Source organism: Poecilia reticulata, chromosome 9 (genome assembly GCF_904066995.2).
Source record: "Poecilia reticulata chromosome 9, P_reticulata-male-v2, whole genome shotgun sequence".
Taxonomy (NCBI): domain Eukaryota; kingdom Metazoa; phylum Chordata; class Actinopteri; order Cyprinodontiformes; family Poeciliidae; genus Poecilia; species Poecilia reticulata.
Genome location: NC_088838.1, coordinates 7,520,275 through 7,538,788, shown reverse-complemented (window position 1 = coordinate 7,538,788; position 18,514 = coordinate 7,520,275). Strand labels below are relative to the sequence as shown.

Here is an 18,514-nt window from a genome sequence, read left to right as displayed (position 1 = left end):
TGATGTGTCTCGACTAGCCTGGGAACATTTTTGAATTTCACCAAACAGCCGTCCCAAGTGGTTGGACAGAGGGAAGTCTGGGCTTTTCTGCTCATTTTCTACCCTGGTGGCCTAATCCTCAACTGAGTGGAAGATAAAGGATGGACAAAAAAAAAGAAAAAAGATTAATTTAGAGGTGGGCTATAAGACACAAATATCAAATCACAGTTTTCTTAAATTCAAGCTATGATCAGTTTCATCATGATTGACACATAATTTTATGTAGAGAAAAGGAAAATACAGAACATACCATAACTTGGGGCATGAAGAGTTTCTAATCATGTTTTTTCATGATTTTGACAACTTCTGCTAAGTGCAATTGAAGTTGTGTATGTTTCCATATTTAAGACATGAGTACAGGATCTCAAACTGCTTTGTCCAACACAGCACAATGTATTTTAATTTCAGAATAAAACAAAAACTCAAGTAAAAATCACTGTTGCCAACATGTAAATATGAACCCTTAAATAAACAGGTTTATTTTTCAATTTATCACAGTTTGACTTTGCTACCATTATTAATACCACCATTATTATTAGCATTGATTGCAGCTGTAGTACTACACCTGCTGGCAAACCAGTATACTGTCTACGTGAGGCTCATTGTGAAGGCGTGCCACAACGACGCTATAAATGGAGGCTTTCATCGTCATTGTTGTAGTGGTTGCTCTGCTGAGTGTAATCAGACTCTCATGTACACCCGCTAACCTGTTAAAGAAAAAGTCAAAATTTAAAATGTTTTCCAGAAAATGACAATTAAATCTAAATATTTAACATTCAATAAATGATTGTGTAAATATTCATCCCCTGTAAAGTGACTGGCTTAACAGAGGTCCAGCCAATTAGTGCTCTTAGTCTCACCATGTGTGACGACCATTTCTCAAATATGGAAAAAATGTTTTATTTTTAAAATGCCACTTATTTGTCATTTCAAACTTGACTTGATGATTATGACACATGAATAAACAGGAATAATCTTGATGCATATTCTGTCAGTATTAATCAAAACAGTTTCTTTTACATCGGCAATAATAAAAATACAGTAATACAGTAAAATATAACAAAATTAAAATTTTCACGTCATAGTTGTAAGAGTGAGCTTCATTCATTTTTTTTATGTATCGAGATGATACAGTGCTTTAAATGGCTAAATTTGACTTCCAGATATCAATATGCTTCTTTTAATTAACATCCAACTTTCTTTGCTTGATAGCATAACTTAAAACAATTCAACCTGTCCTGCAATCATGGCTCATTCTCAAGTTCAACAAAAGTTTTTCTTTGACTCGTCATCCCAGATGCTCCTTATCTCCCTTCCTCTGCTCTTTCTGCTCTCAGACAACATCCAGTCATCTTATTGAACACAGATGATGAATGGGGTTGGATTGATGGCAGATAGCTGGTTGGTGCTAATTGACACCACTGTATCACTTAATCTCCTGCCTTTGTATTCCTAGTTATCCTCCTTTTCCTTTTTGATCTGCTTGGAAATCCATTACTGTTAATATTGGCTCCTTTGAAGGGGCTGAATTTCTGTCCGTGATCCATCGTAATTATATGGACCCCACAGGAGATTGTTCTGAGCCTCTTGTCAAGGGCAATATCTTCTGGGGAATCGATTGCTGCGGCTGATGTTGAGCTATGAGTATGTACACCTTGTTAAGGAGGGTCTGCCTTGGGTTATATGCAACATATTAATAATATTTCTCTGTAGATTTATATCAGCATGCTCATACTTGACTGAATCTGTCAGTCAATTAAGTCCTTTGCCAAATCTCACCCTTATTTTGTATCCATTGAATCTTAGAATAATTTTCCTACGTAATTTAACTGTTATCAGTGATAGACTTTCAGAAAAAAATGTTTAAATCTTGCCTAATTTTATGACCTTTACATTACTTGATGAAAAATGTGTAATACATCCCGTTTCCATTGATTTTGGTTTGAGCTAGATGACTCCAGTAAATATAAATCCTGATCAAAACTCACTATCTTCTCTTAGCTTCCTTCTCCTGGTGGATGTTTTGCATTGGGGTCAGATAACCATATATCAACATTTCCTTACATAGAACTATGAATAGATTACAGAAACCTAATTTGAAGTAGGTATGAAAAACCCCAAAGAAGCTCTTCTTTGGAAAAGTTCTCCATGACGTTTTCCGTCCGTCCGTCCGTCCGTCCGTCCGTCCGTCCGTCCGTCCGTCCGATAGAACATCTTTTTTTCCACATCCTTCTTCTTTGACAAAATCGTTAACACTAGGTCATGATGCTACTTCAATTACCTGTGTTCTATCTTGTCGTTTCTCCAGTTTTGGAGAAATGTTCTGTTTCTGTAGCACCTCTGTTGCACCATATCGATAACACAATATTCACTGTGCAATAGAGTATTAAAAATGCTGTGTTTTTTTTAAATCCTGCCCTGGCTGATGCTTTTATAGATTAAAAGTCCTTTTAATCCTCTGTAGATGCTCCGCAAACTATAGATTTAGCGAAAGAATCAAGTTGAGAAAATGTCAGAAAAAAATCCTACTTATGCAGTCGAGGTTTTTAGCTGATTTAGATTCTATTTCGTTGAGTTTAGGTCTGTAACCAAAAAGGCTGAATATTGGAGAAAAAGTTCTATAAAATATGATATACATCTAAGCTTATGCATCCTTCTGCAATCAGGTCATTACTGCGTTTCTGTTTTTACTTTTTGCCCATGTAATTGACTTGTATACAAAATGTGTTTGAAAATATTTATGATCCCATTTTTTATGTCATAAGAAGCAAGTATTTTCATATGAGTGTGGCCTTTCTATAGGGATAGATCCTGTGTTTGATGGGCAGGAAAGAGGTGACATTCCTCAGTAACCAGTGGAGAATGTTTAAGTCACAGTGTAGCTGATATAAAAGTGGCTCATCTTGCCTTAAAGTTTCTTTTTGGTTATACAAACCATTTTTCCAACATTCGCTTAAGCCTTTTCCCCTTCCATCACCGCATTCCCCCCTCCATGTTCTTTATACCATTTTATCACTCCTCTCTCCAAAATCAGTCACTGTGCTCCACCTCTCCTGCCCTTGACTGCTTTCTTGAGTCTCCTTGACTCACGATCAGTCCAGTTCTCCCCTGTGACTGGCAAGAAGCCGAGCTAGCCCATGGCCAGACACCTGTTAATCATTTATTTAAGGGTTGTAATGTCACGTTCAACTTCAGTCTCCCACCTAATGCCCACCGAGTTGAGGGGGAGGGAACCGAGCAAGTTAACCCTCCAAGGATCCCCTCACCTCTTCCCATCCAGTGCTTTTAAATGGTTTAAATAAATGTAGAATGCTACTGCTTTAATGTTGCGCTCCTGCTTGAATTGCACCTCCTCTGGGTTTGCACAATGAGCCTACAAAGACCCTCAATGTCACAGGGATGTAGCTAATTAATTAATGGGGAGCCCAGTAATTGAATATGGAGAGTTTACCCAGAGTATCCTTATCCAAAGCAACATAAATCCTTTAGTCAATTACCATAGCGATGCATTCAGTTCACAGGATGAGATTGTAGACGGTATGAATTTTACAAGATGGGTTTTAGCAATATTTTGGGGAAAACTGACAACCAATTTTTAAGTTAAAATTTCACAAGTGTCAATCAATCGAGACGATTCAAGTCCTGGTTTTCATACTTGTCAAAGTTTTGGGTGTCCAAATGCCAAACAGATCACTGAATGAAAGCCTTATTTTCTGTGTTTTCTAAAAGAGTTTTCATATATCAGATTTTGTTGGAAAGTATCAACCAAAGATGATCTGGACTCCATTTAAAAAAACAACAAAAACATACAAAAAAAAACTTTTCATGACTGAAAACGATTAAACGGATGTCAGTTTTAGGGTTGCTAGCGGCTAGCAGTTGGCTAGTTGCAGTATTGTCGCAGTGTTTACAAGTCTTTTTATCTCGACTGTCACTCTGTCACGGTTTATTGATTTTTAGTAGACAAATGAATTTAAGTTAGTGGAAGCTTTATTTTGTTACATAGTGTTCTTGTTTTTTATTAGCTGACTTATCAACAAAACTGGACTACTCAAAAACTACATTCTCACTTAAAAATAAAGACTCTCTGACCTTAACCTATTTACATTAAAGTTCCTTGAAATATTATTACCAGCATCAGGTTATGTTCAGAGTAAATATTGGCTAATGACTAATATTTCTAGATTTCTGCTGCTCGTGGTGGCAGCATGTTGGAGTAGCCCAATTGCATTTTTTTAGTTTATGCTTTTATGAAAAATTATTCCATATGGTTTTGAATGCTGTGCAGCCGGACAGATTTTTGCTCTTACAGTTGTTATGTGCAACTGTGAGATCAAAGTGTTGTTTTCACAACCAGAAGTAACTGATTAGCATATAAAAAGTTCAAATTTTACCTGAACTATGACCCAAATCCTAGAGTGTTTTAAAAAGGAAACATTATTAATCTCTTCAAATGGCAAATAATCATATTCCTGACTCCTGAGAAGTGACAAAAGCAAAAGAGGTGGATTATCAGTACTTGCCAAGAATCACCCAGGACATTCTGCAGATTAAACAACAACTACTCTGTTGAGTTAACATGATGTTTGACTCTGACCATCGAAGTGCTGTAATTCTTTTCCGTATTTTTGTCGAAACACATTTTCAAGGAGAGATTGTTGCTGCCTGGATGCCAGTGAATCCCAATAGATCCAGAAAAGCAGAATATATTCCTGACCTTTCGGTGCCTAAAGCGAGCTTTATACAGTTAACTCGTGTTTCTTTCACTGCACTCTCTATTTTGCAATTTGTGACTCCTCAAATAAGGCTGTTTTTGTTTCCAGCATGCGGTCAGGAGGGTAATTCGCATTTAGAATGGAGCATTACAGGCATACTGATTGCAGGGAACTAATCAGCTCTGACCTTTTCTCTCTCTGTAGGTCTCTCCCTGTAGAACGAGGCTGTTTAGCCTCAGGTCAGCTGTTTAAAAAAAAAAAAAATCTTTTCGTCAGCTGGCTATTGACTGCTTAAATAAACGTGTCTCTTTCAGTAGAGCAGATAGCCCATTGGTCATTAGTTCCATTATTGGTTCTAATGACTAAAAAAACTCTCATTGGAACCGTTTTTTCCACATCTAATGGCTAAACTGACTTCTAATTGACTCTGAGTTACTGGATAAAGTGGAGCAGGTGCACAGTGTCCGTTTTCATGCCCTTTATGAGGTGATATTTATCCTTAAATGTCAGCTCTGGTCTTTTTCCCATCTGGGGCGAAGAAGTAAGAGGGCCAAGGGATTAGGCAGAGAGATCCTCAGCCTAAAACGTGCAAACGTTTGGCTGAGCAGGAAAGACTGGAGATCAATGAGGACTTTTTGGGGGCTTTGAAACCGGAAAAAAAGCTGCCCAATCAATGAAGAGCTGTTCACTTATTAGTGTCTTCAAAGACGTGAAGAAAACAGGGAGTCTCTCTCGACAAGCTGTCACCTGAAGAGCTTCGACAAAACGCAGGGGAGGAACAACTGTGAAACTTTCTCCTTGATCTCACCCCATCCGTCACATCAGGTTTTTGTAGCTGATTGAAAAAGACTCATTGGATTAGATTTGTGTCTTAATTGCTTCAGAGGACTTGTAAAATGACGAAAATTTCAGATGAGATTTCTGGTTGTTAATTGAGGTGTAGTTCATTTGTCTGTAAAGTTTGGTGTGTTTGGAAAGGTGTGTGTGTGCAATCAAAAAAGCGAACTCTGGTCCGCCTAAACGCTGAGGTCTCAGTTTGGTTTAAGTGAACTGTGGCACAGTTTGATTTCATATGTGGATGCAAGCGGACCGGAAACCGCCCCAAAAGCAGGAAACGCTGACACCAGAATGCGAGGCATTTTCTATCAAAATAATACCAAAACAAACACGAGTGTAGCACTATTGGGAGAATTGACTCGTGGTCTTTTACCAAAGACCAAAAGAGAAATCCTACAACCGCTAAAATCTGACGCCACTCCTTTTTTATTTACATTTTGTGAAGAAGGAAATTTTACTCAGTGTTGTCTTCTGATGTTTTGTGTTGCTTCCTTCAGTAGTTCTTGGTGCCAAGCCACCTCATGCAAGGAGGGGAACACGTTTCATGAGCGCAGTGTGAAAGCGAACGCCAGCAGCTGGAAATGTAACAAATGTTGCCACTTTAGTCCCCAATCGAACTGAGTCTCCAGGACTGTCAGGTGTGAAAGCACCCTGAAATTAGTGAGTTGGGCACATTACATCAATGTGACAGGCATCTCTAAAAAGCAATTCCTTTAAGTCAGCTTCAGCAGTATGGTCGACAAGTTCACAAACTCCCTGTTTCCTCTCTTACCAGGTCATCAGAAAAAGTTCCCACTCACTCCCCTACTCTGCCTCTCTCCACCTTCAGCCTCTCCACCTTCCCCTGTACTCGTGATTTGCTCTTGCTCTCTTGCCTCCGTGCTGTTTTGGTTATCTGTGATTGCCTCAAATGCCTTCCTTGCCCTCTCCATCATGAAAGCTGTAATTTTGTCCCACTCTTGTGCACCAGCAGTCCACGCCAGGGCGTTGCACGTCCAAACACTGGCTTTGTATTGTTTCTTTTTTATATATTTTTTCCCCATCAGCTAGAAATGCAGCAGGAAGCATATTTTTCTCAAAGCTTTTTTTTCTTTTTTATCAGGTCAGGTGGAAAATGTAGAACTCAATACTCACTTTCAACTGTCGCCCGTAGAGACACTTTTTTTGAAATCCATGACCTCCCAGTGGATCAAAAATAGTCCTTCCAACTTTCACAGAGTTTCAGTGATTGGTGGGTTGGGAGGTGTTTGCTACTCACTGTGTCTGCATTATGGAGAATGCTGTTTCTCTTTTCCTTCTTTTGTGCTCTTGGATTCTAGATGAACACTTCAACACGTTTGTTAGGTCAACAAATGTATGTAACTTGAGTCTTGTGAGGATTTAGAAATCCAGGTGCTCAGTTTGATTGCAGAAAACTTTGACTAAAGCCATTTTGGTTATTTTGTTGAATTCATCCAACTAGAGGTGGAACATTTTGTGGGCTTTTAGTGGTTTTGAGAAAATCTGTATGGGTTTTCTCAAACCGTCTGACAGTTTGCTTGAAATTTCCTGGAAATTTCTTTTGGGAAAATTGCTGAGCTGTAGAGTTCAATTTCAGCTAAAGTCCTAATTTCCTTACAATCAATAGAACATATTATTACACCTGAACTCGGTACCAATGTACCGAGCATTCTACATTCTGAAATGTTGTCTTGCTGGGAGTTGATATTGTCCATAAGAATGCAGGGATGCAAATAGTATAGTATCAGCTCAAAATGTAAAGTCGTTGCTTTAGTTGTTTTTAATTTTATGCAAAAGTAATTTTTTCTCTTTCTTCGTCACAATTGTCATTTATCTCACAGTTTCAGTGTAATCAAACCTTTTTATTTCTTTCATATTAATTTACACGTTCTTCCACACATCCTGTCTACCTAAAGCAAACGCGTTGTATTGCAAATCACGAGAGGCGTTGTTTAATTCGCTTCACTTTCAGTCGACTTAACGCACGACGCTCCTCTCCTTTGCTGCATCTTAATGCGGTTTCTTGCTGTGGCAGCTCAGATGCAGGTTTATCTTGCTGTATGTCTAACAGATGATTACCTAGAAGTTGTTTTCCCACCATGCTGTGCAACGGCGATTAGGAAAATCTGCTTGTTGAGCCCTTATTGCTTTGATTCATCCCTCCCTCCTCCTCTTTGTCCAGGAGCAGAGCCCCAGTAACGCCACATCCCTGGCTATGATGCAGGAGCCGCAGGAGGTGGTGGAGGAGACGGTCACCATAGAGGAGGACCCCGGCACCCCCACGTCTCACGTCTCGGTGGTCACTTCCGACGACGGAACCACGCGGCGCACAGAGACCAAGGTAATGCGGTAATTCTGTTTCACCTTGACAGAAATTAGATATAGATGAGGCGATTGAATAGTGTTTATATATATATATACTTTCAACCTGAAACTGCACAAAATCTTACCAAATTTTTTTGGTCTAGTTTCTAGTTGTAAATATTAGAGGTGTGCCAATCGATCGGCCACCGATCACAATCGGCCGATTTCCGTGAAACGGTGCATGATCGGTGATCGCCGATCGCGGTCTCTTGTTGCTGATCACCTGCATCTCATTTTGCAGCCTGCCTGTGCAGCTGGTCTCGTCTTTCCTTCACACTGCGCAAACGCGCAGCAACAAATCCTAAGCGATGTGGAACTATAACGCACTGAGTGAATGGGGAAGTTTGCGTGTTGCGGCAGAAAATTGAACCACGTCAAAATGCATCAACATGACGAATTTAATATGGTATAAAAACAATGCCATACTTGACGGAGTTTGGCTACATCGAGGCTCACTGCAATAAAAAAGACATATGGAGGATCAGATAGCAGGTAAAGCAGCGCACAGCTGCAAACACTCACCTGGATTAGCATGACGGTCAGAAAGCTAAACAAATAACCCGCAAAATTATTTAAGTCTTCGAGCTGCAATGTGGTTCTGTTCTCGTTGTTGAACCGCTGCTCCGCGTTACAGGTAGTAATATTTCACAGACGGAGCGCAGCTTCTGCTCCACCTGGTAGTGACTCTCACACCGAACCTTTGCTTAAAGCTGCAGCATCTAACTTAAAAAAATACATTTTACATACGTATTAAAACTTTCGCTGTCCTAACATGAGACAGATAATCTCTAAAAAAAAAAAAAATTGCATATCCTCCCTGCTCTGCATAATTACTCTGCTCAGTCAGAAACAACCAATCAGAACTAGCAGTAATCAGCTAGCCGCCATGCTATCAGGAAATTTTCACTCAGTAACTCTGGATTGTTTATTGTAATGGATCCTGTATTTGCCTTTGAATGTTAAGTTTTATACTTGAATTTTTTTTGGCAATGTTGAGAGGTTTTATTTTGGCTCTTTGCATTATTTAGCCTCTTCAGAGCCTTCATATGTTATCAGTCTGTTAAAAATAGTATTATCAATAGCAGGACAATTTTCAGAATGCCTGTTTTGTTTAGTTCTTGGAAAAAGTTATTAAAAACAAGTTTTTGTCTAAATTAAGGTGAATTATGTGATCGGTATCGGTGATCGGCCCTCATGGGTGATCGGAATCGGTATCGGCAGGAAAAAACCTGATTGGCACATCTCTACTAAATATCTTAGTAAATTAAAGTTATTACATAAAGTTATATGAATAAAACTATCTTACAAGTAACTTTTCAGCAAGACATAGAAGCTTGTCATTAATTCCTTAATACTGATTAAAAAGTACTTGTTCCTTATGTAGATTATTTTACTAATAACAAGCTGACCTGTTGCAATAAGCAATAAATCAATTAAATTAAAGTTGAGTTCAATAATTTCCATCTGCATAATTTATTATTTTTCCTCTTTTCTCTTTCTACTAAAACCTGGATGATAAAAGTCTTGAGTCTGGTGATTTGGTCTCAGTTAGCTCTTACTTTGAAGGACAGTTTTGTTTATGTAGACTTCATAATTCATTTTATTTGTTTATTTATTTCAGATATTTAAAATGTCTCCCAGTGCCAGTGTTAAATATTCCTAAGCATTTAAAGTTTATTGACCTTTGAGAATGTGTTCCGGCATGATGCCATTACCATATATTGCTTGAAAATTATGTCAGAGCAACCATATTATTGTTTATTGCGAAAATGACAACACATTTTCCCCATGTTATAAGAAATAATATGCTAATGGAATAATTGCTTTTTTTTGTGTCAATATTAAGGAATTATTTAATTAAAACGATCCTGTATCTTGGTGAAAAGTTACTTGTTTTATCTTATTTCAAGTGTGCTAGGATATTTGCACTAGAAAGTCGACCAAAATTGCTTGGTAAGATTTTGCAGTTATGGAGTGTGGCACAAAAAAAAGTGCAGCTGCTTCCCTCCCCTCTCCACTTGGTGTGACGCCTAATAGCATTTGCGGCCGTCGTTGTCGCCTATGGATCCAGATGAATTCAGAGTGTCAAAATGAATGCCATCCAGCAGCATACTCTGCTCACAATCCCAGATTTTCATTATTAGGGAGTCTAAATCCCGTAATCCTGCTCCCGAAAGCGGGGCCCTCCCCCCATGCTCGCAGCTTTATTTCTGTTTATTTCTCCTTCTTATCATCAGTCAGTTTTTGGATCGTTCTCCCAGTTGTGTGCTTCTCAGAAACCCCCTTTGTTGACTTTCCCTTTATTGTGTTTTGTTGTTCTCCTGAAAGGACATGTCAACCAATGTGAAGGTGAGTGTGGTTTTACGTATTACTGCGGCTTCCGTCACCATGCCACCGATGTTTGCTCCATACACTGTACAGCAGCCGTGCACAGCACAGTCTGTGGCTTTTCAAGCTAACACAATTGACCATGTTTTAAATCGCAGCTTGCCGCTTCCACCTCTCGAGATAATCTATCCCCAGTAATACTGTCTTCTGCATGTTTTGCTCACTTAGCCTAAAACGCCTTTAGGGCGGAAATGCAGCATAATTTATTAATAATGATTGTAACGTTAAATCCAGACAATTAATTGAAATTCAATTAGATATATATGTGTTTTAGTGTTCCAATAACGTATTGGAGAATGCCTAAAATGCACAAGTGTTGAAAACAAGTTCAAGTTGTCATCCATAATCTGTAACCACATGCTGACTAATGTGTTAACAGGCTGCACACCACTTCCACAAGTGTCAACAAATTATACCCTCATTAACTGAATGTGTTCCTGTTTGAAATGTGTTGTGAAATGTAGCACACGAGCTTCTTCATGCATCGGAAAGGTACATCCTCATAATATTTGTGTTTCCAGGTGTATTGACTTCAGATAAAATGTCTTTTTTTTCTTTTGGAAAAAGTCACACTTTATGGGGCTTAAACTTCTGCAATAGTCACTGGAGACACAGAATGGAGAATTTCTGTCAAGTTTTGTTTTGGAAAAATAAAATCAGCTGAGGATTCTGTGCCCGTCGTTTTGTGGAATCTCAGACTGAAGAGAAATTCTTTCAGTTTTGAGTAGAAAGTTATTCTCCTGTCGTTTTGGTGAACTGGTTCAGAGTTTATCAGGGAAAGAACAAGTTATGGTTATCATCTACTCATTCTGAAGGGGCGGGGTGCTCCCTTTCCTTTTCATTGGTTTTAAGTGACATCAGACTTCTCCATGATATTTTACATGCATCAAATACTGCCACTATAAAACAGTGCTTTAAATGAGTGTCTAAGGAATAAACAGCCCTGATTGCATAATAAGAAGGAAGACCTCATTTTAGGAGCTGTAGACTGATGCTTTTCCCTGATAGCCTGGTCACTGTTGATGACAACAACAAACTGATAGCATTGTGAATCAAAAGTCATGCGTAAAGGAATCTTGAGGTAAGAAAGTCCTTGTTCAGTCTTTAACACACTGCCTGTCTTTTCTTGGTGTTAGTGTTTCCCACTAAGTGACTTGTTAATGTCAAACATTTTATTTTTAGTCATAATTTTCTGAAGTTGTACTGATACATCAGGCTCAAAAGAAAAGACCGTCGATGATTTTTGTTTCACAGGAATGAGACGGGAGGTTTCAGCAGGATTCTTGACTTTTACAGATTGATTGAAAGAATCTATAAACATACTTGGAGGGTTTTTTCCACAAATAATCTCTGTTGGACATTTTTTGTCAAAAAACATTCACAAAATCTCCATATTTGTGTTTTCACTAACTAAAAAAGTGACTAATAAACCCCAGCAGTGTTTAAAGAATAACTGTTTGGTGTTTTATTGTCCAGTCTTGGTTTGATTATTTCAGATTTTAATCTTTAGCGTTATCCAGTGCAGTCGAGTCTACAAACAACATTTTAGTTTAGTTTATGGATAGGAAGCTCTGAAATGGATGCTATGCTTAGCATCGGTATGCTAACTGTTAGCTGCAGATGTTGTTCTCACAGTTCTTACAAATCATTCATGTTTTCTGACACTCTGCCATTATTTTATTTCTACTGTGTACTCAAAATACTGCAGTACAAACAACTTAAAAGTGCTGATGGCTTCTTTATATATTTTTTTTATTATTATTTGCCAGAGCAGTATTTATTAATCTTAATTAGAACTACTTCCTTTCAGAATATGAGTTTGAAACCTAGATTCAGGGTGTGAAGCTTTTTGTTGCTCACTTTTTCATACAACAAAAGAGATATATTTTTCTATTCAAGCTGCTTGTTTGCCAAGAGGGGAGAGTTCTGCTGTTTTAAGTCCACACACACTGAAAAAGAAGAAATGTCTCATTTTGAAATGAAGTTACCGTATTTACACAACTTGCTACCTTTGAGGATTCTCACTCAAGGATCTCGCACAAGGTTGGCTGAACAGGAAACTCACATTTGGTATTTGTCTCTTCTCTACTGCATAAAAGCTGTGCTAAACCCTGGCAGTCGGCTGTATTCACAGAACATTCCTGGCAGTGACTCGTTATCAAATAACAAAAATACATTTTAAGTTGTCAAGACCGCTCAAAGACTCTGTGCCAGATGCCCTCTTTAGATGAGTCTGGACTTTATCTACATTTTCAGACATACCTCCATAGATTAAAAACTTGCTGTACAGCGTTTTGGATGCAGATGGTAACATCGCTGCAGTAAGTCATTCCCCGTAGGGCATCAGATGAGTGGAGAGAGCACAGTGTGGAGCTTCTAGTCCAGGGACTGTGAAGCTGTAATTAAAAAGCCAGCTCTAATCCCTCATAAGGGAGGACCCGTTGCCCTCCAGCCTGTTTACTGTGAGGGGATTGGCCATATTCACACTCTTTCTCACACTCGCATGTTTTATGCACTGAATGGAGGGTGAGGGGGGAAATAACTTGTTAGGAATAATGCACACCAGTGCGTGTAGCAAAACATCACACTAATCAAAGGCTTTGCTGAAAACCAAGGGGAAGGAAGGACACAACTTTAAAGGCTCTGACACCCTACTGAATGGAAGAGTTTGGTGTTTTCTTGAAATTACTTTGCAGAGTAAAGCAGATTAATGTTGACGGTGAACTTCAAATGCATCCAAACTCTTAAGGTGCCATATGTGCTCTCATCGTCTCTTCCGCGTGTTTAGTTTTTTTAACCTCTTTTCTCTTCCACCTCTCCAATCATTTGTCAGCAGCTCAGATGTATTTCTGTGCATGTCTGTTTCTTTTGAACCGAACGTCTAACCGTGCTCTGTAATTCCAACACGATTCTGTTCCTTGATGGTTATCCCACGTCTAACTGCTGGAAGATGAAACGCAGAAGCTTCTCTCGTCATCTTGATCTGCCAGCAGAAAAGTTGCTTCTGTGGTAACCATGTGTTTTTGCGATAAACTATCAGCAAAAATCTTTAAGCAGAATACTGTGAAGTGAACCGAAAAGCAGTAACTGCTGTAAATAGACTACGGGGTGCGTTCAGCAGTTGATTCAGAGTAAGTCGTAGCTGACAAGTACAGATGTTGCTGTTTTTTTTAACTAATGGCTTACAAAAAAACAAGATATTGTTTGTCTGCCATCAAGCAAACTGCCCCACAAAGATCACAAACGTTTAAAAAGTTTGAAGTTGGTGTGAGAAGCTTCTGACGTTGTTCAGAGCTACATCCTGGAAGCAGATACTGGACAGAAAGTAGAGTCCCAGCAAGTCCGATGGCCTATCCTAGTGAGGGGATAGTGAGTTCCCCTCACAATCCTTTGCAGGACAATAAACTATATGTTGGCAGAGATTCATCGGCAGAGTTTGAACTAAAACCTCCAAAAATTCTCAGTCAAGATACTTGATGTTCTCTCCAGATTTGTGACTAAACAGGGTAAATGTAAACTATACAAAGGGAAACCACTGCATTCATGGGCCTTAGCGACCACAAGCAGCAAAGATAGCTGAAATCCACAAATACTTGAGTACTTCCCCCTCTACAAATGCTTATAATAGTTCACACACTAAATATACCTTAATATGGATTAAAATTAACAGTGGAACCTGTCTTGGCTACTGCTGCTGAAGCTTGCGACCTTTGGTCTTTCTTATTCCTGCATTCGGGGGGATCCAGGGTGTCATTGCCAAGGTAAACGAATAACACTCCTGGATTGGTTGCTTTGCAAACACCAGCCAATAGTGTGTCAAGCAGCATTGTGCCTAGGTATTTTAACTTCCCAGGCTGCATTTTCTTTAAAATATCTTAGATATGCTGTACGAAAAAAAATCCACAAATAGGATTGTTCACAAATAATTATCGCGTTCCGATCCTCGGGAAAAAATACCAAATTGGCAAATCCACAAACTGAACTGCGAATAGGTGGGGGTTCGTTGTACAACTTCACCAATAAATGTACAGTGGGTTGGCTTTTAGGTCAGGGTACGGTTAATGTTATAGTTCGGTTTAGATGTTGTTGCTTGATGACGTAAAATTTCTGGAAGTATGGAATTTTTTGACTAAAAGGGGTTCAACCTGAGAATGAACAGACCTGAGAATGAAACCTGATATTTTCTCCCTACAGTCCCCTGCTGACTGCCATATATCAGCTTGAGTACCATGATGAGATGCAATACGTCAACACACTCTGACCCACAGCTTTGAAGGATGTTGGGAGGATTCTGGCAGGGAGTGATGCTGGTGGTAGTTATCGTTTTATGACTAGACTTTTTTCTTTTTCTTTTCTTGATCAAGCGAGGCCATCATAAATCTGGACTTGAAGGAACTTACACTTATCCACCCTCTCTGGTACATGGGTGGTGATGCTGAGAGTCGCTGCTTCGGATCTTGACCTCTGGGAGTTGATAATCATCCCTTCCCTCTTGTCCAATCTCTCATTGCTGGTTGATTCACTTCCGCTGCACTGATGTACCATTCCCATTAAACCAATCCCACTACTGTGGTATCATCTGCAAATTTAATGATCAAGTTTTCTTCATGCGGGGATGCACAGTCTAAATTGTTAAAGCAGATTAACTACAGATTCTCCCTACGTTCTCAGCTCATTCAGCTTACGGTCAATTGGCCCGCAATGTGTAGTAGAGTCTATGGGCGCATGTAAACAGTCAATTATATCCACTTTCATCCTGCTGCCCCAGTGTGAAATACTTTCCCTTGGCCAGCATCCAGACACTCTTTCCTGCTGGCAGAGAGTCTCCATGAAGCAGACATTTTCGACTTGGACCAATAAAAGCCGCATTCCTTCTCCTCTCCTCTGGATATGAGTTAATGAGAGTTGCGGTATACCACCTAAACAAATAAAATCATTTTACTGCCCCCGAACGGGCTTGCTAGCCAACACTTGAGCAGGTAAAGTAGGGGCGAGTTAAAACGTTCAGCTCAAAATAGTAAATGATCATAATCGGCTTTTAAAGTCAGAACTGTTTATTCTTTCAACAAAGCAATGAGCGGTTTCTGTTTGAGTCATCTTCGTAAGAAGCTCTTCTAGCCTGCGTGAAAATCAGTGGCAGGCTTCATCATCACAGCTTGCTTAGCAACATGATTTACTGCCTCCTCCTGTCTCGGCTACCCAGCCTCCACGCACATGGATTCTCCCGTTAAAAAGCAGTAATAAAACATCTTACATTGCTTTAAATGGATGTTCTCTGACTTTACACCCATTTTTAACAGCCTGGCAAACTAGTAAGGACTACGTCTAACTGCCTGCGATTGTTTCAAACTTTTTTCCCTACCAATGTGAATTTGTTATATATTTTTTGTATTCTAAACCACATAATGTCAGTAGAGTTGCTACATTTGTGGATAATCACTCCCACTACCAATTCAGCAATTCCCTTTGAGGTGTGTTTACCCCACTCCAGCAGAACTCAGTCGTTCCTCTGAAACCCAGGTCCCTCGTCTCCCCTTTGCGTGATGGTTTAACATCTTGTGAACTTGGGCGTACATCAAAGGGTGTTTGAAAATGGGTGATGGATCCGCTCGCAGCCCTTGCAGATTGCCTACAAAGCTGTAATAGTACATGCCAGCTGGGCATGTCGAGACAGGGAAGCTGTAGCATCAAACCCTCCCCTCAGCCTCTAACAGCCGTAATAAAATAGAATAAGCGATGACTGCTTCTTAGGTCAATATAAACATAAACAGACTGCATTTATTGCTTTGGTGAATGGACAGTCGTTGTTAAAAAGTGTGATCTCCTTTAGTTTGAGTTTTTCTGTACTGGAACACAATGACATGATCTGGTCTTAGAAACGTTTAGGTCTAATCAAAATGTGCACAAATTCACAACAATGTGAGATAAAGTGAAAATGGAGACGCCATATGTAGTTTGAAAAAAGACACCTTTGCAGCGACCTTAATTAAATTAATGTATTTATATTAATTAATTTGGAGTTTTGGGAGTTTCTTGCTCTGGAAAATGCAGCACATGTAGGAGTGGACATTATTGATCATATCGCTTATCATTTATCTCAATACTTTCTTATTGTGATGAGAATCTTAATTTATCGTTGGCAAGATAAATTCCAGTTAATGTTTGAAAAAAACTTTAACTGTCTATAATGGGATTAATTTTACTATTTTCTTCAGTTCAATGAGAGCATCAATTAGACCTGTCACAAAAACAAATTTCGCTCGATGATAAATTGACCCAGAAGTTATTGCGATAAGCGATAATATTGTTTTGAGACCATTTTCATAACAATGCAAGAGCAGTTTCTCAAAAATCAATAAACTTTAAATTCTATTGAATATTTAACACTGTGGCTGGAAGACTTTTTAAATATCCAAAAATAAATAAACAAGACATCAAAAACAACAAATACAATTAATTATGAAGTCCCTGTAAACAAAATTGTGCTTGAAAAAAAAAAAAAAATAGAGGGCTAGTTAAAAGTGAAACACCAGACTGAAGACTTTTGTCATCCAGTTTTTGGTAGAAAGAGATAAAAGAGAAAAACAAATCATACAAATGGAAATTATTGAAATTGTTTTAATTTATCCTGCGATTAGTTGATTTATTGCTTATTGCGACAGGCCTACTATCAATAAATCAATACATTTTAAAATGTGATCAAATGCAGTGAATGTGCAGGTTAGTCATACAAATCACTTCTTACGAATGGGAATGTTTTTCAAGAGCAGTTTGTGGAGCTGTGATTGTTGCGTCATAAAGTCAGAGCTATGAACTTAACTAAAAAAGAAGTAATGAATAGTTATTGCCACTTTTATTGTTACTACAATAGCACCATAAAGTGTTGTAATAAAACTTTAAGTCCATATCGCCCATCACCAAGTACAGCCATGTGTTTAAATGGTGTCAATAAGTAAAGATAAGTAAATTTGCAATAATCTTTGAGAACTAGTCGTTCTCCACATCAATCTCAAGTGAGAGATATTCTCTCTTTTTCATTATTGATGCATTTAACAAATAGTTAATTTAGATGATTCTAATTTACCTGTATGTTTTTACTCGGTGTATAAAAATCACCTGTTTCAGCTGTACTTACAGTTAGAGCTCAGGATGGATGCCTTAAAAGCCAAAGTTGGTTGGTGAATTACGGAGCTAGCATTGTGATTTTTGTCCCGTTTCAAAGCTGACCTGAATCCAGCAAATGAGCTCTAAACTTTACCTGTGCAAAGCCAAGTCGGACTGGCGTCGAAAACAAGCTACTCTGTAATTACTTGGAACATGGAAATGAACCTTGATGTTCCTGAAATGGGCTTTGTTATGTAGCTCAGTCAGGGTGTAATCAAGAAACGAGGCCAGTGTAAATTTCTATTTGTTTCAGCTAAGTTAATGAGGATACTATGTTAAACAGCCAATCTGTGGTTTGCGCTTCTGCTCCTGGCACCCCGTCCCCTGTGTAGCATGGGTTTATTTTTCCTGGTAATGTCTGATGTCTTGCATCTCTCTGTCCCCGCTGCTGATTAAAGATGAAATTATATATTTGATTTGATAGTATAGAAAGCACTTTACAATTACCTTGGCTGTTGATCAACATTAAACCTCTTGATTAGCGGGATGAGAAGGGAACTTTTTTTATTATTGCTATTTTTGTTTGCTTTTTCCGAGCCAATCAGCTCGGGTCTGCTCCTATCAAGTGGAAATTAACCTATCTCCAACACCTTTTCCGGGGTAACATGAACTCCACCAATTGTGCACATTCGCAGACGATAATGTATTTTCATCAGCCTCATTAATTTTGAAGATGAATTTATGACCCCGGCCAAAATAGGCAATTATCGGCCACAGGAGAACTCACTGGGCGCCTAAATTGTTTTCTGTATGAACGGAGAGCCCGGAGACAGAGCTGTGTTTGCTGTTTGTCGTCGCTATTCACACAGCCTACAGCAGAGGATATAAAGATATTAAGCTAAAAGAAGGGAGTGGGCCTCAGAAAGGGATGCATTCTGGTTTGGTAGTCTCCCCGTCCAGCCACAGGATGGGATGCTAACACTTTCCCTAGGGCGCTAACAGGATGCAGAGTCTGGTGGAGCAGCATTTGAACATTCACATGTTTGTTACATCAAACTCTAAGAGAC

At 39.0% G+C, this 18,514-nt stretch overlaps 1 protein-coding gene across 9 annotated transcripts in view; it reads left to right on the top strand.

The window, feature by feature from the left end:
• Positions 1 to 18,514, top strand: part of arvcfb (ARVCF delta catenin family member b) — a 239,483-nt gene that overhangs the window by 140,614 nt on the left and 80,355 nt on the right. For 7 of the 9 annotated variants that reach the window (XM_081610482.1, XM_081610476.1, XM_081610480.1 and 4 more), the window contains 2 exons: positions 7,774 to 7,932; positions 10,284 to 10,304. In XM_081610482.1, the coding sequence (XP_081466608.1) occupies positions 7,807 to 7,932; positions 10,284 to 10,304 (147 nt within the window). In that variant the 5' untranslated portion in view covers positions 7,774 to 7,806. The remainder of the gene's footprint in view (positions 1 to 7,773; positions 7,933 to 10,283; positions 10,305 to 18,514) is intronic. The other 2 variants (XM_081610479.1, XM_081610478.1) reach the window with 1 other exon arrangement.